Below are 24,681 nucleotides of genomic sequence, written 5' to 3'. Positions count from 1 at the left end.
GCATTACCACTAACAGTGTATAAGCATTTCCTTTTCTCCAGTAGCCTTGCCAACATCTGTTATTTTTTTGACTTTTTAATAATTGCCATTCTGACTGGTATAAGATGGTATCCCATTTTACCAGTGGTTTTGATTTGCATCTCTCTTATGATTAGTGATGTTGAGCATTTTTTCATGTGTTTGTTGGCTGGTTATATGTATTCTTTTGAGAAGTGTTTATTCACGTCCTTTGCCCACATTTTAATGGGGTGGTTTGATTTCTTCTTGTTGATTTAAGTTCCGTATAGATTCTAGATATTAGTCCTATGTTGGGTACATAGTTTGCAGTTATTTTCTCCCATTCTGTAAGTTGTCTCTTTATTTTGCCTTTGCTATTCAGGCTGTTTTTTGGTTCCATATATATTTTAGGATAGATTTTTCTAATTCCGTGAAAAATGACAGTAATTTGATTGGAATAGTGTTGAATCTTTAAATTGCTTTGGGCATTATGGTCATTTTGATGATACTGATTCCTCCAGCCCATGAGCATAGAATGCTTTTCCATTTATTTGTGTTATCTGTGATTTCTTTCAGCACCGTTTTCTAGTTCTTCTCTTAGAGAGCTTTCACCTCCTTGGTTAGGTGTATTCCTAGTTGTTTTATTTTTTTGTGGCTATTGTAAGTGGGATTGCTTGCCCTTCCTTCCTTCCTTCCTTCCTTCCTTTTTTTTTTTTTTTTTTTTTTTTTTTTTTTTTTGGTGGAGTCTCACTGTCACCCAGGCTGGAGTGCAGTGGTGCCATCTTGGCTCTTGGCTCACTGCAACCCCCACCTCCCGGGTTCAAGCAATTCTCCTGCCTTTGCCTCCTCAGTAGCTGGGATTACAGGTGCCTGTCACCACACCCAGCTAATTTTTGTATTTTTAGTAGAGATCGGGTTTCATAATGTTGACCAGGCTTGTCTCAAACTCCAGACCTCAGGTAATCAGCCCTCCTTGGCCTCCCAAAGTGCTGGGGTTATAGGTGTGAGCCACCGTGCCTGGCCAGGATTGTATTCTTGAGTCCTCAGCTTGAATGTTATTGGTGTATAGAAATACTGCTAGTTTTTGTATGTTGATTTTTGTATCCTGAGACTTCACCGAAGTCATTTAGTTTTCTAGGTATAGAATTATATTGTCAGTGAACAGAGATAATTTGACTTCCTTTTTTTCTATTTGGATGCCTTTTATTTCTTTCTCTTGCTTGATTGCTCTGGCTAGGACTTTCAGTACTATGTTGAATAGAAGTGGTAGGAGTACAGACACCCTTGTCTTGTTCCAGTTCTTAGGGGAAAGCTTCTAGCTTTTGCCCATTTCGTATATTGGCTATGGGTTTGTCATAGATGGCACTGCTTATTTGAAGTATGTTCCTTTGATGCCTAGTTAGTTGAAAGTTTTATCATGAAGGGATATTGGATTTTATCAAATGCTTTTTCTGCATCTATTGAGATGATCATATGGTGTTTTAAAAATTTTTGTTTATGTGGTTAATCACATTTATTGATTTGCTTATGTTGAACCAACCTTGCATCCCAGGAATAAAGCCCACTTAATCATGGTGAATTAACTTTTTGATGTCCTGTGGATTTGGTTTGTGAGTATTTTGTTGAGGATTTTTGTGTCTATGTTCATCAGGGATATTGGCCTGTAGTTTTCTTTTTTTGTTGTTGTATTTTTGTGAGATTTTGGTACCAGGATGATACTGGACTCATAGAATGGTAAGGAGGAACCCCTTCCCCTCAACTTTTTGAAATAGTTTCAATAGGATTATGTGTCTGGTAGAGTTCAGCTGTGAATCTGTGTGGCCCATGGCTTTTTCTGGTTGGTAGATATTTTATTACTGATTCAATTTAATTGCTCATTATTGGTCTGTTCAGGATTTCTGTTTATTCCTGGTTTTATAAAGCAAATCTCAATAAATTAAAATCATGCCAAGCATCTTCTCAGACCATACTGGAGTAAAAATAGAAGTCAATACCAAGAGGAATTCTCAAATCCACACAAATACTTGGAAACTAAACAATTTTATCCTGAATGACTTGGGTAAATAATGAAATTAAGGCAGAAATAAAAAAATTCTTTGAAACAAATGAAAATAGCAACGCAACATACTGAAACCTCTGGAATGTGGCAAAAGCTGTGTTAAAAGTTTATGGCACTAAAAAGATGATAAAAATAGCTCAAATTAATAACCTAACCTTGCACTTATAAGAACGGAAAAAGAAGAATGAACTAAACTTACAGCCTGCAATGAAAATAAATAACCAAAATCACAGCAGAGCTAAATGAAATTGAGACCCAAAAACCATACAAAGGATCAACGAAACAAAAAGTTAGTTCTTTGAAAGGATTGCCAGTAAGGTTGACAGACTCCTAGCTAGATTAACAAGGAAAAAAGAGAGAAGATGCAAATAACCACAATCAAATGAGAAAGGTAGTATCACAACCAATCCCACAGAAATACAAAAGATTATCAGAGACTCCTAGGAACATCTCTGTACACACAAACTAGAAAATCTAGAGGAAGTGGTAAATTCCCATAACATACAACCTCCCAGATTTCCCAGGATTTAAAAAACTACATTATTTAATTTTTAAAACATTCTTAGTTGGCTACATCAGAATCACTTTGTGTAGCTTAATAAAATGGTAGATTGTGGGGTTCTGTTTCCAGAGGTTCAGGTTCACTAAATTTCAGTTGGAGCCCTGTATTCTGTATTCAGAACAGACTTCTCTGGCATTCTGTGTGCAGTCAGATTAAAGAATCACTCTTACGGCCAGACGCGGTGGCCCACGCCTGTAATCCCAACACTTAGGCCGATGCGGGTGGATCACGAGGTCAGGAGATCAAGACCATCCTGGCTAACACTGTGAAAGCCTGTCTCTACTAAAAATACAAAAATTAGCTGAGTGTGGTGGCGGGCGCCTGTAGTTCCAGCTACTCCGGAGGCTGAGGCAGGAGAATGGCGTGAACCTGGGAGGCAGAGCTTGCAGTGAGCCGAGATTGCACCACTGCACTCCAGCCTGGGCGAAAGAGCGAGACTCCGTCTCAAAAAAAAAAGAATCCCTCTTTACAGAATTTTTAGGAAGCAGGGATTAATAGCAAAAGACATTTATGAAACAGTTGAGATGAAACGTTAAATACCTTGATAATAAAGCTGTAATCAACAAACCTGTTGATAAAGAGAAGTAATTTATTAAGATGAGGTACAGTGTACTATTTTTATAAGACATTCTTTAGAGAAATATAAAGCATGTTGAGTTTTATTAACACTTAGTCGTATAACCCTGAAGTCTTTTTCTTTTAGAACTATCAGAATGGAAACTTGTATTGACAAAAAGATGACAGTGGGCTCTCTATCCCTTTTGGAATAAAGTTCCCAAGATTGCCACATATTTTAACCTTTAAGAAAATCACATGAGTTTCTGACCTAAGCTTTTGCTCAAAAACGCAGAATCTGTGTAGCTTTGATAACGTTAGTAAAAAAAATTCTAGAGAGGAGCCACAACCCAACTCAGATATTATAAGGAGCATGGCTATAATTAGACTGTGTTGTTTTTTGATGGTATAGTTAGAAGTACACAGCAATTATAGCTGGAATGTAAACAGAAAAGGAAAAAAATTATTCTTCAGCTTTTTTTTCGTATTTTAATTAGTCTCTTTCAGATGCACTAATTTCTCTTCAAATGGTATATCCTCGAAGGAATCTTTCAGCTGACCAGTGGAGAAATGCCCAGTTATTGAGCCTCATCAGTGCACCTAGTACAATGCTTAATCCAGCGCAGTCCGACACTGTATGGTTCTATTTTTCTCTTTTGAATGAAAATAAAGTGACTTTTAAAAAATAATAGTTAAGCAGTGCTGTTGCAGTTTGTTTCTAATTAGCATTAGCTTATTAGTTGAAGTTCATTATAAAATGTTCATTACTTAAGTCATAATGTTCAGGTTTTTTAGCTTTAGAGTCTTAATGAAAACTGGTGATAAATTAATCTGGTGAATAGTATCAGTACTTTTTTCTTTAAAGCTTAAAAGTTTGTTTTGCTTAATCATGGTAGAAAAATTTGAAGTATAAAGCAAAAACAAAAATCACCCCAAATCTCACCAAGTAGAACCAAGTAGACAAAATCTTTGTTATATTCCATTATATTTTTTTCAGTCTATTCTCTGTATTTATGAACATAGGTGTCACACATATGGAGAATACACACACATAGCTACTGATTTTGGTGAGACAGTGAGCATTCAGACACATAAATGTCTTTTAACTTGACTAAAATTTTATCTTTTGGAATATTGTAAACTTTGAAATAGGCTTGAGAAATTGATAAGTTGTCATTTACCGGATTAAAGATAATTAGCAACAATATTTTTTAAAGAGGTTTGCGGGTATGCAGATGTGAAAGGGGCACACCTCTCATTGTTATTTATTGACTGCAGGTTTCAGTATAGATAATAAAACTTTTATCCAACTCTTCAAACTTGTTGTGGTAGTATTTGGGCGAAGAATTGGGTAGTAAGTTATCAGGAGAAAGGGAGGAGAGTGGCTGAATATGGAATATTTTTTAGAATTTCTTTTAACTGCAAATGTATATATTCTCTTTTTAAGATGCCTTGTGAATACCTCTCTTTGGATGCAATGGAAAAGTGGATTATCTGTAAGTAAAATGGGTTAGTGTTATGATTACTCCCTAGGCTTTACGGTTTAGAGAAAAATAGCAGGTGACATGGTTACTACCTCTGCTTAGCATTGTGCTAACCCATCTATGTCCATTACCTCTTTCAGTCCTCTTATTGATCCTATCAGAGTAGATAGTCTGTGGTTTTTTTTTTTCTTTTTTTTCTTTTTTTTTTTTTTTGAGATGAAGTCTTGCTCTGCCACCCAGGCTGGAGTGCAGTGGCACAATCTCGGCTCACTGCAACCTTCGCCTCCTGGGTTCAAGCAGTTCTCCTGTCTCAGCCTCCCGAGTAGCTGGGACAACAGGCACACATTACCACGCCTGGCTAATTTTTGTATGTTTGGCAGAGGCGGGGGTTTCACCATATTGGTCAGGCTGGTCTCGAACTCCTGACCTCAGGTGATCTGCCCGCCTCAGCCTCCCACAGTGCTGGGATTATAGGTGTCAGCCACTGCACCCAGCCAGGTAGTCTGTTTTAAAGCTGGGGAATCTAAAGTTTAGGCCACACAGCTAGTGAGTGACAAAGACAAGATAAGAACCCAGCCTAACTCCAAGGCTCATGGGCTACGTTATATTGCCTTTCAATGTAACCTTCAAAACTAAATTTTGGTTTTGCTTTTAATGATTATTTAAATATCACATCTGTTCACTTAAAGTTTTTGGTTTTAATTCACTTCAATTTAATAAATTACTCGTATGTTTGGCAGTTTTTTTAGATGCATAGGAGATAAAAGTACTAGTTTCTGCTTCTAAGAAGGTTACAAACTATGAGAAATAGACACAAGTTTTTTTTGTTTTCCTTCATTTTATTGTGAACATCAAGAAAGTTGAAATAATTGTAGAGTGAACACCCATAAATCTACTACCAAGTTTCTATGACTTCTAATAGCTTGTTGTATTTGCTTTTAAGCTGTTTGTTTATCAGCTTCAAAAGAGATTTTATTTATTTAAACTTTTAGGTTCATGGGTACATGTGCAGGTTTGTTATATAGGTAAATTGCATGTCATGGGAGTTTGGTGTACAGATTATTTTGTCACCCAGGTAATAAGCATAGTACCTAATAGGTCTTTTTTTTTAATTCCAACCTTCAAGTAGTCCCTGGTGTCTATTGTTCCTTTCTTTTGCCCATGTATACTCAGTGTTTAGCTCCCACTTATAAGTAAGAATGTGTAGTATTTGGTTTTCTGTTCCTGCCTTAGTTTCCTAAGGATAATGACCTCCATCTCTGTCCATGTTACTGCAAAGGATATGATTTCATTTTTTTTTATGGCTGTGTACTATGCCGTGGAGACACACAGGTTTAATACAGAATGAGAATTTCTGTAATATAGATAAATTCCTCCTACTCACCCCTAAGCTCACTGCCACAGGGGAATAATTTTGAAGTGTTTGTGTTTTTTCATTCTTACAGGTTTTGTTTTTGATTTATTAACCTTTATAGAATAGAGTTGGCCCTTTATATCCTGGGGTTCTGCATCCAGAGATTCAGTCAACAGCCGATTAAAATACGGGAAAAAATCTCACAAAGGTCCAAAAAGCAAAACTTACTGCATAATGAGTATTACATTCAGTTCACACAAATGAAGTGATGTGTAGGTATTGTATTAGGTATTACAAGTAATCTGGAGGTGATTTAAATTATGCAGGAGGAAGTGTGTAGGTTATATGTAAATACTACACCATTTTATATGAGGAACTTCAGCATCCACAGATTTTGGTATCTGTTGATGGTCCTGGAACCAATCCCCTACATTGAGAGATGACTGTATTTGTTGACTTTTTATTACAGTGTTTCTCAAACTATGGTGAAGGACTAGTTTTTCTTCTTTAATATTTTTTAGATTGATCCTTTAATAAAATAAAGAAAATGAATTACTAGAATTACCAGAAAAATGAAGTAATAAAGACATAAAATACAAACTCATAGTTTTTATTACTAGATTCGGTCTAACAGATTATTAGGTTTCTACTCCAAAATCACTGTGAAATATTTATGAAAATTTCTAAATACCCTGTTCCAATACTTGGTCTCATTATGAATTGATACTTTGAGTAGTGTTGTTTTTAGTATGAAAGAGGAGAAATTTAACAATACTATCTGGCCTTAGCTATTTTTATTAATTATATTATTTTTTACATTGACCAGGTTTGTGATATTTATATTTTCTTCTATAAAGATAAATGAAATTTTCATGCTTTGTCTCATAGTTTATTTAGAAAAACAGCTTTCAGAGTTTTGATCTTGCTCAGTTGTGTGGTAATTGTTAGTTGTTTTGTGCTTATGGATGTACAGCTGAATAACTGAGTTAATTAGTAGAGTTAGCTGTCATTAGTGACCTCTGGAGTTACACAGGATTACTTCCTACTAGTCTTTATTTTAAACAGGAATGCTGATGGCATGAGTTTGTGTAATGAGCCAGTAGGTTGATCAGGAAGCAGGCTACCCTAATGGGGAATATATGGGCATGGAGAAGGCAGATTTGGGATAACCACAGTTGCCAAAATAAGGAATGAATTTTGCTTCTTTCATGTATTTGAACCCTGAGTAGAGCTAATATGGAGGTTAGGAGTTGCCTCAAATTCTGCACTTCTCTTTTTGGAACTACTACCCAGACTAGGATTTTTCTTTAATAGATAGTCTACTTTCTTTGGAGCTTTGTTCTGGATTAGTTCAAAGTGTGGTTCCTGGACCAGCAACATCAGCAACACCTAGGAGCTTCTTAGATATGCAGAATCTTGGTTCCTACCCAAGACCTACTAAACAGAAACTCTGCGGATGGATCTTAACAATCTGTTTAATGTACTTTCTCAGTGATTCTGGTGCAAGCTAAAGTTTAAGAATCACTGCTCTAGATTATAGCCCAATGCTAAGAGTTGTGCAGGACCTAGAATGTTGAGGACCCAGCACTTGAAGTACAGTTGTAAAATTAATTATCCTGATACGTATTTTAGGATTCATTTTTGGGTCTGTTGATTGGACTTGGGAGACTCCTTAGGAAAGATTTTTTTTTCCTTATCTCCAGAGTTTTGGATTACTAATTTCTGCCTTGTTTTTTATATTGATAGTACGATTTTATCTGTTTTCTGCCTTCAAAGATTTTCTTTAACTTTCTTGTCAAGACTTGGTCTTCTGTTTTAAGAGCTACTTTTAAATTTTTTATTTTTTTTTGTCCTTTCATTCTAATTTTGGTAAAGGAGATTGATGTGTAGTTTAATTAATAAGTCATCCCCCTAATCTTGGGCAATCTATTTTATTTTATTTTATTTTATTTTTTTTGAGACTTGAGTCTTTTCTGTCACCCAGGCTGGAGTGCAGTGGCATGATCTCAGCTCACTGCACCCTCCACCTCCCGAGTTCAAGCATTTCTCCTGCCTCACCCTCCCAAATATTTGGGATTATAGGTGCCCACCACCATGCTTGGCTAATTTTTGTATTTTTAGTAGAGATGGGGTTTTCACCATTTTGGCCAAACTGGTCTCAAACTCCTGACCTCAAGTGATCCGTCCGTCTTGGCCTCCCATAGTGTTGGGATTACATGTGTGAGCCACCACACCCAGCCTGGGCAGTCTATTTTAAATTCATTTGCCTTTTTTGGTCCAATTTAAACAAATAAATATACTTTAACTCCTAACATGTATGTTAAAAACAAACACTTTTAACTTGTAAGTGATAAAAATTTTCAGAGAAACTTTGTATTAGTAGTAGCAAGTATTTTGTAAATGTTAATGAACAAAGAGGTGTAAGACATTAAGTGAAATCTGATTTCACTTGATATTAGGGTGGAAAGTCAAGTACATAAGAGGATAATGTTTTATAAACAAAATTTCTCTTGAGGGCTCTTTAATCTTCCATACATGTATTCTGTTTCTTTGATTGTGTGCCAGATTGAATAATTGGCTTGTTTTAGGGGCCCTGTTGTATGAAAAATATTTTTGTATAGTTCAAGTCAAAGAAGTTAAATATGTGTGTATGACTCTACAATATATGCCTACCTACAGAGTTAGCTTGCTTCTCTAGTGACCCAAGAAGGAAGCTTGAACTAAAAATCAAAAGATAAATGGCAAGTTTTATGTTAAAGTGTCAAGATAGTTGTACAGCTATAATAGGAGTTTAAACATGGGAGTGATTATTGAGAATCATAGGGAAGTCTCAAAGAAAATGGGACTGGTTTCTAACTGGCCCACTACAGAACCTTGTGTATAGTAGACTCTGAGTAAATGCTCAGTGAATGAAAGATGAGGTCTTACGTCCTAGTATAGAAGACTATAGAGGATATCAGTCAGCATGTATAAAATTATACATTTATATAGGATTTCCAGATTAGATAACAAAAGGTAAAAAAGATATTTAGAATTCATGTAATAGAGAGCAACTTAATATATTGAAAGTATTGGACTTTAAGGATGAATAATTGGGGCTAAGTCCTAGCTTTATTACTTTAATAGTATTTTAGTAAAGTCAATGACCCTTCACTTCTTCAACTATAAGAAGCATATGGACCAGGTGCGGTCGCTCATACCTATAATCCCAGTTCTTGGGGAGATTGAGGTGGAAGGATGGCCTGAGACCAGAAGATTGAGACCAGCCTGGTCAACATGACAAGACCCCATCTCTACCAAAAAGAGAAAAAAAAAAGAAAGAACACCACCTGTCTTGTCTACTACACAGGATAATCATTTGAAATAATATATATGAGAAGACTTAATAAACTATAAATTGCTATTAAAAATGTGAGGATGTGAGATGCTATGATTTATTCTCATGATTAGGAAAGTAGATTCTCTTTATGTATGTATACATATTATATATATATGTAAATTATATATATATATTTTGAGACAGAGTCTTGCTCTGTCACCCAGGCTGGAGTGCAGTGGCATGATCTCGGCTCACTGCAGCTTCTGCCTCCCGGGTTCAAGCGGCTTTCCTGCCTCAGCCTCCTGGATTGCTGGGTGCGCCAACACTCCTGGCTAATTTTTGTATTTTTAGTAGAGACGGGATTTCACCATGTTGGTCAGGCTGGTCTTGAACTCCTAACCTCATGATCTGCCTGCCTTGGCCTCCCAAAATGCTGGGATTACAGGCATGAGCACCCGGCCGTTAAAAAAATTTTTTTTGAGACAGGGTCTGTCACCCAGGCTGGAGTGCAGTGGCGCAACCTCGGCTCACTGCAACCTCTGCCTCCTGGGCTCAAGCAATCCTCCCACTTCAGCCTCCCGCAGTGCTGGAATTAAAAGCATGAGCCACACACCAGGCCCCAAGATAAGCTTTATTTTTAAGTTACTACAACAACTGTAATGATTACTGTATTATAAGTTAATTAGAAATTTCTGATCTTTGGTTGAAAATATTTTATAAATGTTACTTTTATTAAAATGACTTGGTTCATAACCCAGAAGTGACATTTTTCCAATTTTGTCAGTGCAGGTTCAAATAACTGGTTTTGCAGAATACAGAAAATTATAATTGGAAAAGAAGCATGTTGTTACCATGGTTTATACATATGTATTGTTACTGTCACTCAGAAGCCTCAATTTAGTGATCGTGGTTACTTTTCTGTATTTTTCAAAAGCTACACTGTCACCAAACTTTGGAATACTTTTACATTTACATTTATATTTGCTTTTCTTTTTATTTAAAGTTGGCTTTATTTTGTGCCATGGGATCCTAAATACTGACGCTACAGCACTGAACCTTTGGAAACTAGCTCTTCAAAGTAGCTCTTGCCTCTCTCTCTTTCGGGATGAAGTTTTCCACATTCACAAAGCTGCAGAAGACTTATTTGTAAACATACGAGGGTATGGCATTTTCATTTATTTTGTCTTTTTTGGAGAAGGGTGGTGAGTGAGTTATCTTTACTGAAGTTTTGGGGATAAAGGAATAGTCACACTGTGCAGGAAGATACAGCCTATACCATCTGACTTAGATCCCAGGAAGTTGTTTTTAACAGTCATCCTGATAGTTAATAATCGTATTTTTTACAGGTAATTTCACATATTAAAAAAAACTGAGGTTACCTGATCTTTCAAAACATGTAATATAGGAGAAGGAAGATATGTCTTCCTTTGCAAGTCATATATGATTTTAGATGGGAAAGTACCATATACATGTTAGAGGTTTAAAATTTTTATAAGTGTTATTTTAGAATAGGGTGTACTTGTAAAAGTATATGAAGCAATAAAAAATAGTTAATTGGATTAATTGTAACCATTACAGAAGTCATACCACTGCATGTAGGAAATCATGTTGTTTTTGTTTAAATAATAGAAAGTATTCCACATGATTTATTTTCATTTATTTCCAGTTCAGCAAATAATTATCTGAAATGTGTTTCTTTGAAATTTTTAATAACTTTATTTCTCTCCACTTGAGATTCTGTAGCCAATATATAAAAGCCAAACTGAATTCAGACTTGGTGGCAATTATGAAATCTTTTAAAAATATCTAGGATCTGCTGTACTTATGTTGAATATTTATGTTGGGCTTCCTAGCTTCAGATAACAATGAAATTTGCCTATATTTATTTCACATCCGGTTGAATAATGACTTAATGAAATTGAATTGAAATAAAACTTCTAGATATTTGAATGTATGTGTATATGTCTGACACTAAATTTAAGCCAATATATCCCACATTTTAGTGTACATAAGAATTACCCTGAAATGCAAATTGAAATCCAGGTTCCTGAGCATCACCTCTAACCTCCTCTATCTGTATCTTGGAGAGGTTAAAGGAATCCGCCCTTTTCTTCCCGAGTACTTTTTTGAGAGAAAATATACAAACAGAAAAATACATACATCTTAGTTGTATAACTCAGTGACTTTGCATAATGAAAACTCTGTCGTCATCACCACTTAAATCAAGATGTAAGAACATTTCCGTCATCTCTGGAGAATTCTTTTGTGCTTCTTTCTGGTCAGTACTGCCATGCCTAGTGCCCACTCCCCCGACTCCTTTCTCAAGTGACTACCGTTCTGATTTCTGTCACCATACTGATATTCTTATGCCAGTGATCTGTCAGTCATATGATAAATAATGCCCTATGTACTTTTCAGCTCTTATTTTAGGTGGTGGAATACCCTGAAATATTATATGCAAGATGGGCTTTGTCATTTTCTAATTGATTTAGATTGAAAATCATGAAACTCTTAATATCATGTACTAGCATACTGACAAACTCATTGTAGAATCATATTTAAATATATGTAAACATTTAAAACCAGTTAGCCTCTATATATTGAGTGAACTTATGCATGGTGCAAGTAAATTTAGTGGCACAGTGAAACCAGTTGTCTTTGTTATGCTTTATTAATAATAAATTTATCATTTGAGAATCTCTGTATTTAAAGTTGTGAGGTTTCCATTTTTAATTTAATTGTGAATGATCATTCAGTTTAAAATATGAATTATCGTAGTCAAACCATAAGTATAAAAGTATATTAATTATAGAGAGTGATGATTACAGAATTATTATATTTTGGAAATTTGCCCAAAGAATACATAAATCTTAGACCACTTAAATATAGAAGTTGGAGTTCATTTTAGTGTAAGATATTTTTATTTATTTACTTAATTTTTTTGTTAATTTTTGAGACAGAGTTTCGCTCTGTCACCCAGGCTGAAGTGCAGTGGTGTGATCTCAGCTCACTGCAACCTCCACCTCACGGCATCAAGCGATTCTCCTGCTTCAGCCTCCCGAGTAGTTAGGATTACAGGTGCCCGCCACCACACCCGACTAATTTTTGTATTTTTAGTAGAGACGGGGTTTCACCATGTTGGCCAAGCTGGTCTTGAACTCCTGCCCTCAAGTGATCCACCCACCTTGGCCTCCCAAAGTGCTGGGATTACAGGTGTGAGCCACCATACCCAGCCATAGTGTAAGAGATTTTTAGAGAGGTTGTCAGGAAGATATTTTTTCTTTAACATTTTAGGAATTTTGAGTTTTTGTATCTATTCATGAAATTATTTATTAGCATTTGTTTGTATGGTAGCATCTTTAAGCTGATGTTAATTAAATGTTTTTTATTTGAAAAACAAGTTTTTTAAAAAAAATACATAGCTTAAAATCATACATAGTTCTCTTAAAATAATTTAAAGTCGGCAAATGCTTTTCTGTCTCAGTTTTCTCCTTCACAAAACCTTTTTATCCAAACAGTCACTACTTTTGATCACTAATATATATCCTTTCAGAATTTTTTCATGCTTAAAGATAGACTTGATTAAAAAGTCAGAAATGATAGCTTTGTCAGTACTTCAGATTTTTGTAAATCACTTCTGATGTTAATTACATCAGAAGTATAATTTCAGTTCTCCATTGGGGCTTAAGGAAGTAATAACATTTAATAAAATGAAAATCTACATTGTGAAGTTTAATTTTATTGTTGGATTTAATACAATGTTACTTTTTTTTTTTTTTTTTTTAGGAAGTCTTGACTAGACATCTAAGTGCTAGGAAAAAGTGTGGGTAGATTCTTCCATGCACTTCCAGTTTGAGGGCCAGTTTCTAAATTGATAATGTCATTTTTAATTGACTTCTAGTATTAGACTTACTCATTTTGACAGTTATTGATCAAATTAAACTAATGTTCTAATTTGTTTTTGCACCTAGCTATAATAAACGTATTAATGACATAAGAGAATGCAAGGAGGCAGCCGTGTCACATGCGTAAGTAGTTTTATTTTATCTGTGGTAGCTTTAATCAAGAAAAATTCTTAAAGCATCATTTTGTTGAAGTGAGTACAGATTAATAGTATGCAAGATATGGTAGTAGAAGAGGGGGACTTTCAGTCAATGAGAAATATTAAGTATATTGCCTCAATATGTAGAACCTTGGAATTAGTGAAGTCAGATTTTAAATGTTTTTGAAGTGTTGATAAAATGCTATAAGGAAGTATCACACAAAGGACTCTTACTTTGGGTATAATCTCACTGCCACTATGCTTTGCATACCAATATGATTTTTGTACTACATGAAAATTGCTATATCCTTATAACTCTTCCAGATAATATTTACCTTTTTTTTTGTTTGTTTTTTTGTTTTTTTTTTTGACAGTCTTGCTCTGTCACCCAGGCTGGAGTGCAGTGATGCCATCTCGGCTCACTGCCGTCTCCACCTCCCGGGTTCAAGCAATTCTCCTGCCTCAGCCTCCTGCGTTGTTGGGATTACAGGCACCCGCCGTACATTCCCTGCTAATTTTTGTATTTTTTGTAGAGACAGGTTTTCACCATGTTGGCTAGGCTGGTCTTGAACTCCTGACCTCAGTGATCAGCCTGCCTTGGCCTCCCAAAGTGCTGGCATTACAGGCATGAGCCACTGTGCCCGGCACATATTTACTTTTAAGAGTACACCTCTTTCCCAATTTTAGTTTCTTATATTAGTAAATATATAGATATCCTAAGTGAGAAATTAGTGTTTTTTAAATCTTTGAACAACTTTCCAATTTTCTCATAAAATAATTCTAAATAATTTGATATTTCACTTTGTTACATATATGATATACTTAATGTAGACTATTTTCTCCAGTGAACTTAGGTACTATATACAGATAATATTATTTGATCTATCAATATTTCTATATAAGGCAGAGAGAAGATAAATCGCATCACTCCATAGAGAAAACTATAAAACCACAGGAAGTTTTAGAATTTCAGTTTAGGCTATAAGATAGATATTGGGAATTTAAACCATCTTTACTCATCGTATCTGTGCTATATCATTCCTCATGCATATTTTATTTACTTGAATGAAGTACATGTGCTTAATTTTTCAAAAATGATTTCTAGTGCAGATAACGTACTTTGGAGATTGTTAGAATTCCTCTCTAGACTTGCAGAAATGCACATAATTATTATTTCTTCATGGGATAGACCCTACTATAGGCAGACATATAGGCATAGCTATCTTTTATAAAGATCTTTTACAAGTAAGGTATTTTTATTTTCCTTCTTCTGTTTATTAAATAAAATAATTATAAGTAGTAAGCAGTAGTAACTTCTAGGACTCATTACCATGTGCCAGGCCCAAGTACTTTATAGACATTTTCTCTCAATAACCATCACAGACTCTTCACAGTAATCCTGTGAAGTAAAATAATCAAAATAACATTTGTTCATTTTCTTCTTGGAAGTGACACAATGACTTTATTATTGTCAGTAAAAAGAGCTTGTTGTTGAAATTAAAGTAACAGAAGCACTATATATCAGGCATCATGAAAGATTGTGCATCTTTTGAGACAGATGTCATCATACTTATTCTATAGATGAAAAACTGAAACTTAGAGTTGGAACCTAAGGTCATGCAGGGAGGGGATGGATTTTAATTTGAGTCCTCTGAAACTGATCTACTGTGTCACAGCAAAATTACTAGTGTTGTGTATTCTTTATACTTGGGTTTTTGGCATAGGCATCATTCATACACACACACACACACACACACACACACACACACACACACACACATTTATGCACCTATCTAAATTCTAAAACTTGGAGCAGTGTATATTTTGTGTAGTATAAGGAGTTGGAATCCTTAGAACATTTTATGATTTTTTTTCCTTCTGTTAATATATGAGAATGTTTTCTAATCTTAATTTTAAAATACGTAGTATATGAATATTTATGATTATCCCTTCCTTTCCCCATCTTTATATTTTTGAACAAGAGTGCCAAGTAGATCTCATCCCAATACCTTTATTGACTATAGCTCTTGTGTATTCAGTTTTGTATATTTAATAGGAATATAACTTAATAAGAATATAGATAACCAGATATTTAAGTTGTATTTATTAATTTCTATATGGAAGTGACAAAAATGTATACAGTTAGTCAGTTTTTGCCTTCAAGGATTTCTTTCTTTTTTTTTTGAGGTGGAGTCTTGCTCTGTCACCCAGGCTGGAGTGCAGTGGCATGATCTCAGCTCACTGCAACCTCTGCCTCCTGGGCTCAAGTGACTCTGCTGCCTCAGCCTCCCAAGTAGCTGGGATTACAGGCACCCACCACACCTGGCTAATTTTTTGCATTTTTAGTAGAGACGGGGTTTTGCCATGTTGCCCAGGCTGGTCTCGAACTCTTGAGCTCGGGCAATCTGTGCAAGTTGGCCTCCCAAAGTGCTGGGATTACAGGCACGGGCCACTGTGCCTGGTCACCATCAAGAATTTCATAGTTTATAAAGTGCTTAAAGCTATATGGTACTAAAATTGGAGAAATTATTCATAAATAAATAGCTAGATGTTGGGAAATGCTTCTTGAAGGGCTGGTCTTGAAGGTTAGGTAGGATTTTGATAGATGGAGAATAACAGAAGAAACATAGTTTAAAAAGCAACATAAGAAAGGCAGGATAGATGTAAGATTAGAAACTCACTTAACGATAGACACATAGAAGATGATTTTTATAGGAACTTTGGCTTCCTAAAAAAAGACTTTGGAAGTTGAACCTGTAATGCTAGTTACTTTAACTGCCAATAATAATTTTAGTATAAGCAGGTAAACTATTATGGTGTCTTTCCCCGTAGCGGTTCAATGCACAGAGAAAGACGCAAGTTTTTAAGATCTGCACTAAAGGAATTGGCTACTGTCCTCTCTGATCAACCTGGATTGCTAGGTCCCAAGGTAATTCATTTATTATTTCAATAATTGTGCCATATTAAAATTTTAAAAAACATTTCTAAATGAAATTTTACTGAAATTTGAGTCAGGGACTACATAAAAGGATTTTTATATTTAGTGGAGAATGAATTTGCTGACTTGACATTCATACATCGTACCTCCCTGCATTCTTCTCCCTTATATGCATGCTCTCTCGCATACATACTTACAGGTTCTCTTGTGTCCTCTCCTGTTAGTCTCTACACTCTTTTGAATTGATATTATCACTTCTCGCCAATGACTTTTCACATAGAAAGAGATTACCAGTTTTGTTTTTAATCTTTGAATAAGAATAAACACTTTTTTTTTTAAACAGGCACTTTTTGTTTTTATGGCGTTATCCTTTGCCCGTGATGAAATCATCTGGCTACTTCGTCATGCAGATAACATGCCAAAGAAGAGTGCAGACGACTTTATAGATAAGTAAGTTAGCAACATTAAAAAAATTATTTTCTGTATATAGATGCTTCTTGATTTACAATGGGGTTATGTCCTGATAGACCCATTGTAAGTTGAAAATATTGTTAAGTTGAAATGCATTTAGTACACCTAATATACTGAACATTAGAGCTTAGCCTAGCCTACCTTAAATGTGCTCAGAACACTTTTATTAGGCTACAGTTGGGCAAAATTATCTGGCAACATAGTACACTGAAGAGTATAGGTTGGTTATCTTTCTGATCACATAGTTGACTGGGAACTACAGCAGCATCATAAGAGAGTATCATACTGTCTATTGCTAGCCTGGAAAAAAAGTCAAAATTCAAAGTACAATTTGTGCTAAATGTGTATTGCGTCTGCACCATTGTAAATTAGAAAGATAGTACATTCAAATCACTGTAAGTTGTGCACCATCTGTATTCTGATTTATGGGCTGGGGAATCTGGAGACTTATATTTGAAGCAAAATTATTTTGAAGAGCTTGGAATATTTGTAATATATCATTAGATGATATTAATTAGACTGCAAAATCAACTTTAGTTTTAAATTAGGGCTTTTGTTTTCTCGTAGTATGCTTTGTGGTGATAAAGTTTTTGTTTTCTTGCTATGCTCAGTAATATTTCTTATGGAATTCATATTTTAAAACGATTTACTACACAAAACATTTAAATAAAAATCCTGTTTGTAGAGTTGCAACTCAGTGTGTCATTAAAATGTCTGTCTTATTTTAGTTCAGTCTCTCAATAAGAGTTAGAAAAATGGAGCAGAGAAATAAGAGCTTACAGAAAAATTTTATTTCTTGCTAATCCTCTTTTATTTGAGATTTTTTGATGATGTATTTATAACATGTCCTGTTTATTTTTTAAATTAATTAATTTTTATTTTTTTGAGACGGAGTTTTACTCTGTCACCCAGGCTGGAGTGCAGTGATGCCATCTTGGCTCACTGCAACCTCAACCTCCTGGGTTCAAGCGTTTCTCCTGTCTCAGCCTCCCAAGTAGCTGGGATTACAGGCACCCACCACCATGCCCAGCTAATTTTTGTATTTTTAGTAGAGATGGGATTTTACCATGTTGGCCAGGCTGGTCTTGAACCCCGACCTCAAGTGATCAGCCTGCCTTGGCCTCCCAAAGTGCTGTAATTACATTCGTGAGCCACTGTGCCCGGCCCTGCTTATTTTCACTTTGGATTTTCTGCTATCGATTTTTAGCCTTAGCTTTTTTTCTTTCTTCTTTTTTTCTTTGTTTTCCATGATTTCTTTATTCATGAAATGATTTAAAAAGGAAGTAATTGACATTAAGTATTAAACAATGCCCTTTACAAGAAAAACACTTTTAAAAATAGATCAAGGGCATCTAATATATTCTTTAATAATGATGAATTTATTATTTGAAATATTTTTCTTGAAATTTTAAAAAAGGCACATTGCCGAATTAATATTTTACATGGAAGAGCTTAGAGCACATGTGAGGAAATACGGACCTGTAATGCAGAGGTATTACGTGCAGTACCTTTCTGGCTTTGATGCTGTTGTCCTCAATGAACTCGTGCAGGTAAAAACTATCTCATACTATTTCCCTTTTGTTCCTTCCTTCCCACCTTTGATAGTATTTGATTTGTTTGTTCAACAAGCATTTATGAAATACCATGTGCCAAGCGATAAATCATGTTTATATTTTGTCGAGGAGATCATTACCTAGAAGGGAAGAAACAGTTGTAGTCCGATGTGATAGGTGTTGTGCATTAAGTGTATATAAAGCTCAGAATGAACACAAGGAAAGACACAATTATTTAATCCTGAAGATGGAGGTGTATGCTAACCAAATTACAGAGAGCCCTGGGAAAGAGGAGGTTAGTCATAAATCAGGTGTACTACTTAGAAAGATCACCCTGGTTCAGTGTGGATGATAGATTGCTGGGAACCAAATGAGGAGGCAGAGAGACCAGAAGAAAAATGACTGTAGTAGGCTAGATGAGAGGTGATGAGAGTCTGAACTTGGGCAGTAGCTATGGAGATTCAGAAGAGGTGATAGAGACAATATAATTGATAGGTAAGTATTAGAGGGAAAGTAGAATAAAAATCTTTTTGAAGAAGATTGTTAGAGGGTAGCTGGTAAATAAAGATTTCATATAGATATTCCCATTTAAAAGTCCAATTTTTTTTCCTTAATTGGTTTTTAGCCTTTTTTTTGCTTTCCATAATTTATTCAATATTTTTCATCTTTATTTAAATTAAAAAAACTTTTTATTCCAAATAAACTGACCCTAAGGAAATAATATTTTATTTTGCTTCACTTTATAGAATTACATGTTTCAAATGACTGTAAGCTAATATATAGTATAAAGAAAGAACAGTTAAGAATCCTCTTGATATAAAGACTACTCTAAAGCTGCTAGTTTTCCAGAGAAATAACCATACTTTGAAGTTCTCATTTTTTTCAAATCAACCTAAAAATATAATAAGGAAAAAAATTGTTCGTGTAATTTTTTTTACCTTGAATTATATACTGTTACAAGCTAGTATTCTAAACTCTATAGTTTATTTCTTATTTTATCCACTAGATGGAGCTCAGATACATCCTTTCCATGGTCATTTAAAAAGGGAACAGAAAACCTGGGGTATTATTGCCTTACTATAATTTTATTTGAATAGTTATTACTTACCAGATAAGCCAGAAGCTTTTGTTACTGTTTATTATTTATTCATACTAGCGTACAGTTTAAAAAGTAAACCAGAATTCCTGAGTTACTTAATCTATTTTTATATAAAGTGGAGTTTACTAATACTGAGAAAATTAATTCTTAGCATTTCTTCTGAAATTATAGTAATAGTATAGTATCAGCAGCAATCATACTGATATTAGTAATTGCCAGATTTATTGATAGTGTGTCTTACCAAATCTGTAGAAAACCTCTGTGAGAGTGGATATAGTTATCATTATTTGTTGAAGAAGAAATGCCTTATGTAATTCGCTCCTTATCACCAATACAGCTCATAAGTAATAAAGCCAGTAGTCAAACTCAAGTTTTGACTCCAAAGCCTGAGCATTTTACCACCCTCTTCTGTTGCAAAGTATATTCACAATGTTTTTCACCATTTGCTAGCATATAAATTTAGAACTAAGGTTGTAAACCTGTTAGCATAGTTGATTGCAATAGGTGTTAATATTTTACTGTGGTAAAATATATGTAACAAAATTTGCCATTTTCATGATATTTAAGTGTACAGTTCACTCACATCGTAAAGTTTTGGAAATGTGTTTTATTTATACTGTTTGTAAGCTAAGCATCCACTTTTTAAAAGGAATTTATTTTTTAGTATCCACTTTAAATACAGTTTATCAAATATTCATTTTTTTAGCTAGGTTGAAAAGGGTTTTTAGGTCTTAATTTTATTGAGGCCTAACATACACACAACAAAAATCATTCATTTTCAGTGCATGTTGTAAATTTTGGTAGCTGTATACATTTGTGCAACTATTACCATCACCATATTCAAGACAGAGCTTTTCCAACACCTTTAAAAGTTTACTTATACACCCTTATGGTACACCTTCATCATTCTTTCATAAGCCCCTGACAGCAACTGGTGTTTGTCACTATACTTTCGCCTTAAAAATACTTTTTCATATAAATTTTCCTATATAGTGTATGAAAAAGGTACTTTTTTACACAAAATTATTTATTTTTTATTTCTTTCACTTAACGTAATGGTTTTGAGATGCATGTTACGGTGTGTGTTAAAATTTCATTTCTTTTTTATTACTGAAAAATATTCCATGGTATGGGTATACCAGCTTGTTTATCCATCCACTAATTGATAGACCTGAGCTGTTTCCTAACTAGATGTTTTTAACGTTACTTTTTGTTTTTCAGAATCTTTCTGTTTGTCCTGAAGATGAATCAATCATCATGTCCTCTTTTGTTAACACTATGACTTCCCTAAGTGTAAAACAAGGTAATAAGCCTTTTAAATAAAAGCATATTTTCTTCTAATGAGATTTTCAAACTTGATTATTAAGGAGATAATTTACCAATTAATTTGGCTAATGATCTATTATCTTTTATCTTAATTTTGTTCTCTGAAGCAAAGATTTCCAAAATGGGTTTGTGGTGCTATTTACAAAAATAATAATTACAGTTTTATATTTCTAATTAAGCAGGAAAAAAGCATTTTGTAACAAAAACGATAAAACATTTGCATTTTGTAGCAAATGATATATTTGGTCCAAGCATACCAATAATAATATTTAATGCCATTTATAAAATGTTTAGTCTGTGCCAGGCACTTTACATATATATTATCCCATTTACTCCACATTCTTTTTTCAACACTGTTATTACTTTTGACAGATTTGGGAACTCTGGGTTTGAGGGTTAACCTCTCAGTTATTGAGCATAATTTGCCAAGCTCTAATAGCTATTAAGCAAGAGTAGGAATTTGAGCTCAAATCTGTCAATCTCAAAAATTGATGTCATATAATCACCTTGCAATTATTTGACACTCCATTCTAGTGGATTCATAGTGTGTTTTAGTTTTGTAGTCTTTTAATAAAGGATATCAGAAACCTTGAAAACTTCTGAGTAATAAATATATAAACATTTTTCTTAGTTCAATCTTTATTGCTACCACATCTAAGTAATGAAACTAAAATAATTTTTTCTGGTGATATTTGGTTTATATAGAGTTATTTTGTGGAACTTCAGCATGCTGTCCAAAGTTTCTATTCGTAGGAGCTCTCAAATTCCATTGAAACTCCTGTAAATTGACATGTAAGCACACCGAGAGTCAGAGAGCTTAGGAGAAAAGGCTTTACTTCCCTTAGCACAACTGTTTCCTTTATCATCATCTTTACAGGATTTGAGAATCGTTTCACTGTCTTCACTCTTAAATTTTAAAATGTTTTTATTTTTTAATTGTAAAATACACATAAAAATTGACCATCTTAACCATTTTTGAGTGTATAGTTCAGTAGTGTTAAGTATATTTATATTGTTGTACAACCAATCTCCAAAACATTTTCATCTTGCAAAACAAATTCTTTTAATGATTATTGAACAACGGTGTGCCATTTTCCTTTCCTGCTAGCCCTTGGCAACCTCCATTCAACTTTCTGTTTCTGTGAGCATGACTACTCTAGATACCTCATATAAGTGGAATCACAGAGTATTTGTCTTTCTGTGACTGGCTAATTTCTCTAGGCTTAATGTCCTCAAATTCAGCCATAGTAGCATGTGTCAGAATTTCCTTTCTTTTTTAGCAGAATAATAGTCCATGATATTTATTTATTTTGTTTTTGAGACCCGGTCCTGCTCTGTTGCCCAGGCTGGAGTGCTGTGGTGCAATCTCGGCTCACTGCAACCTCTGCCTCCCGGGTTCAAGAAATTGTCCCACCTTAGTCTCCCGAGTAGCTGGGACTACAAGCACACACCACCACACCCAGCTAATTTTTGTATTTTTAGTAGAGATGGGGTTTCACCATGTTGTCCAGGCTAGTCTCAAACTGCTGACCCTTAGGTGACCCACCTGCCTCGGCCTCCCAAAGTGCTGGGATTATAGGCATGAGACACTGCTCCCGGCCTCCATTGTATTTAGGTACTACATTTTGTTTATTCATTCATCTATCAATGGAAATTTAAGTTGCTTCTACCTTTGACTGTTTTGAATAATTCTTCTCTGAACATGGGTGTACATATATCTCTTTAAGACCCTGGCTTTAATTCTTTTAGCTATACTCAGAAGTAGAATTGTCTTAGCTCTTAAAATTTAAAATGGGCTTATAGATTGTGAAAACATTAATTTGCTTTGTGATCTTTTTTTTTCTACTACTACAGTTGAAGATGGGGAAGTATTTGATTTCAGAGGAATGAGATTAGATTGGTTTAGGTTACAGGTAAGAATAACCTTTTATTGTCATTCTGTTTTGCTATTTTAGTTAACATGAAAAATTTTATAACAACTATAAAATAGTCATTGTTATATACCTATTGAAAATATTTCTTTTGTATAATTAACCATAAAAGAAACATTTTGTACTAATTATTAAACTTGGATAAATATATTAATAACTTAAGCCAATATATAAGAGTTTTTGAATAGATTATTATAATTTTAAAATATCTGAAAATTTAAATCCCAATCTCTTTTGATTATCCTGATTCAAATATTTGATTCTAAAGTGAAAGCACAAAATCTTTTCTGAGAAAATATTTAAAATCTACTGTGGGCATCAGCAAACTTTTTTTAAATAAAGAAACAGCTGATAAAAAATTTTAGGCTTGCAGCCATATAGTCTCCGTCATCATGATTGCACTCTGCCATTGCAGTGTGAGAGCACCTGTAGACAATACATAACTTAATGGGCATGGCTGTATTCCAGTAAAACTGTTTATAAAAACAAGCAGGTAGCCCGCAGGCCATAGTTTACCACCACAATCTGTACCAAAAACTTCCATTTTCTGACAAACAAATAAATATTATTAGACTTAGAGTGTTCATTTAATATATAAGTCTCACATAAATAGTTCCTAAAGGCATTAAGAATGCAAGCCTAACACCTTGGTGTATACTGTAACCTTAATGATAAAAATTAGTTGCCCTGTAAATATTTTAAGTAATTATGGGAAAATGGCCCAGTGTTCTCAATAATCTGCATGTTTTAAAAATCCGTATATTTTTAAATGATAATAGTCATTATATCATAATATAGTCATTTGACTCATTGTGAAGTCAAAACATTCAGTTTACCCCTTTCCCAGTTCATTCTCCAGAAATACTCACTTTTAATAACTGGCCTATATTTTTTTGGATGTTCAAACAAGTAAATTAGATAGTACTATGTACTGTTTTGCTGTTTATTTTTGTCTTTTTTTAAAAATATTTACTTATTTATTTATATTTTAGAGGCAAGGTCTTGCCCTGTCACCCAGGCTAGAGTGCAGTGGTATGGTTATAGCTCACTGTAACCTCAGGCTCGTAAGTTCAGGCAGTGCTCCCACATCAGCCTCCTGAATAGCTGGGACTATAGGTGCAAGCCACCACACCCATCTAATTAAAAGAAAAGTTTTTAGAGACTGAATCTTGCTATGTTGTCCAGGCTGATCTCAGACTCCTGGCCTCAGTGATCTTCTCAACTCAGCCTCCCAAAGTGCTGGGATTATAGGCATGAGCCACAGTGCCTGGCCTGTTTTGCTATTAAAAATAAATAAAATTTCTATTTGTTTAATTAAAAAGAGAAAATATAAGAAGTATTTGTTTGTGGAAGCTATTTTTAGATGGATACAGTCTCAGGAATGACTCTCAGGATGACCATACTTTTCTGGCAGTCTGCTTAGTACTCTGAGGTGCTTTTGCTTTTCTTAGGTTCTTTCCTTGCAACCTCAAAATGCATGAGCACTTTTCTCTTGTTTGTTCTATATTCTCTAGGGAGCTTATTTTTAGAAATGAAGACTTTTATAAATAAAAGCATTAAATAACTTCACCAGTTAGTGGGAGATCAGGGAAGTACACTTGAAATACCAACATCCCAAAATATTAAATGTGTATATATTATAGGTTATTTTCTTATTACAAATAAAGTTTTAAAATTGACATCTCTTTGTTTTTAAAAAGGCGATGAAACAATACAGAAGTAGAACTTGTAATGTAAAAAAAGAAGTGGAATTTCCTCTGCCAAAGGATATACATGTTTAAAACTTTGAAAGTCATTGTCACAAAGCTTGAACTGCTTCAATCTCCTGTTTTTGGTTTATGGGAGTGCCTAAACCAATACTTGGGCTCAGAGAATTTTAGAGATTTAGATGCATTTCAAATGCACCTTTACATTTGAAGTATTCACGTGAGAATTTTAGCCTTTTTCAATCACAGCAAAATAAAAAGCATTGAGTGAACATGAAGAATATA

General features: G+C 34.4%; 1 protein-coding gene across 4 annotated transcripts in view; it reads left to right on the top strand.

The window, feature by feature from the left end:
- The window catches only part of NCKAP1 (NCK associated protein 1), a 117,918-nt gene that overhangs the window by 39,682 nt on the left and 53,555 nt on the right, over positions 1–24,681 (top strand). For all 4 annotated transcript variants that reach the window (XM_003253818.3, XM_030804257.1, XM_003253817.3 and 1 more), the window contains 9 exons: positions 3,671–3,808; positions 4,621–4,669; positions 10,334–10,490; positions 13,302–13,358; positions 16,205–16,301; positions 16,654–16,760; positions 18,199–18,331; positions 20,655–20,736; positions 22,614–22,672. In XM_003253818.3, the coding sequence (XP_003253866.1) occupies positions 3,671–3,808; positions 4,621–4,669; positions 10,334–10,490; positions 13,302–13,358; positions 16,205–16,301; positions 16,654–16,760; positions 18,199–18,331; positions 20,655–20,736; positions 22,614–22,672 (879 nt within the window). The remainder of the gene's footprint in view (positions 1–3,670; positions 3,809–4,620; positions 4,670–10,333; positions 10,491–13,301; positions 13,359–16,204; positions 16,302–16,653; positions 16,761–18,198; positions 18,332–20,654; positions 20,737–22,613; positions 22,673–24,681) is intronic.

Source organism: Nomascus leucogenys, chromosome 22a, assembly GCF_006542625.1.
Source record: "Nomascus leucogenys isolate Asia chromosome 22a, Asia_NLE_v1, whole genome shotgun sequence".
Classification (NCBI taxonomy): Eukaryota; Metazoa; Chordata; class Mammalia; order Primates; family Hylobatidae; genus Nomascus; species Nomascus leucogenys.
Note: the sequence above shows the minus strand (reverse complement) of the source record. Positions and strands in the feature narration are given on the sequence as shown.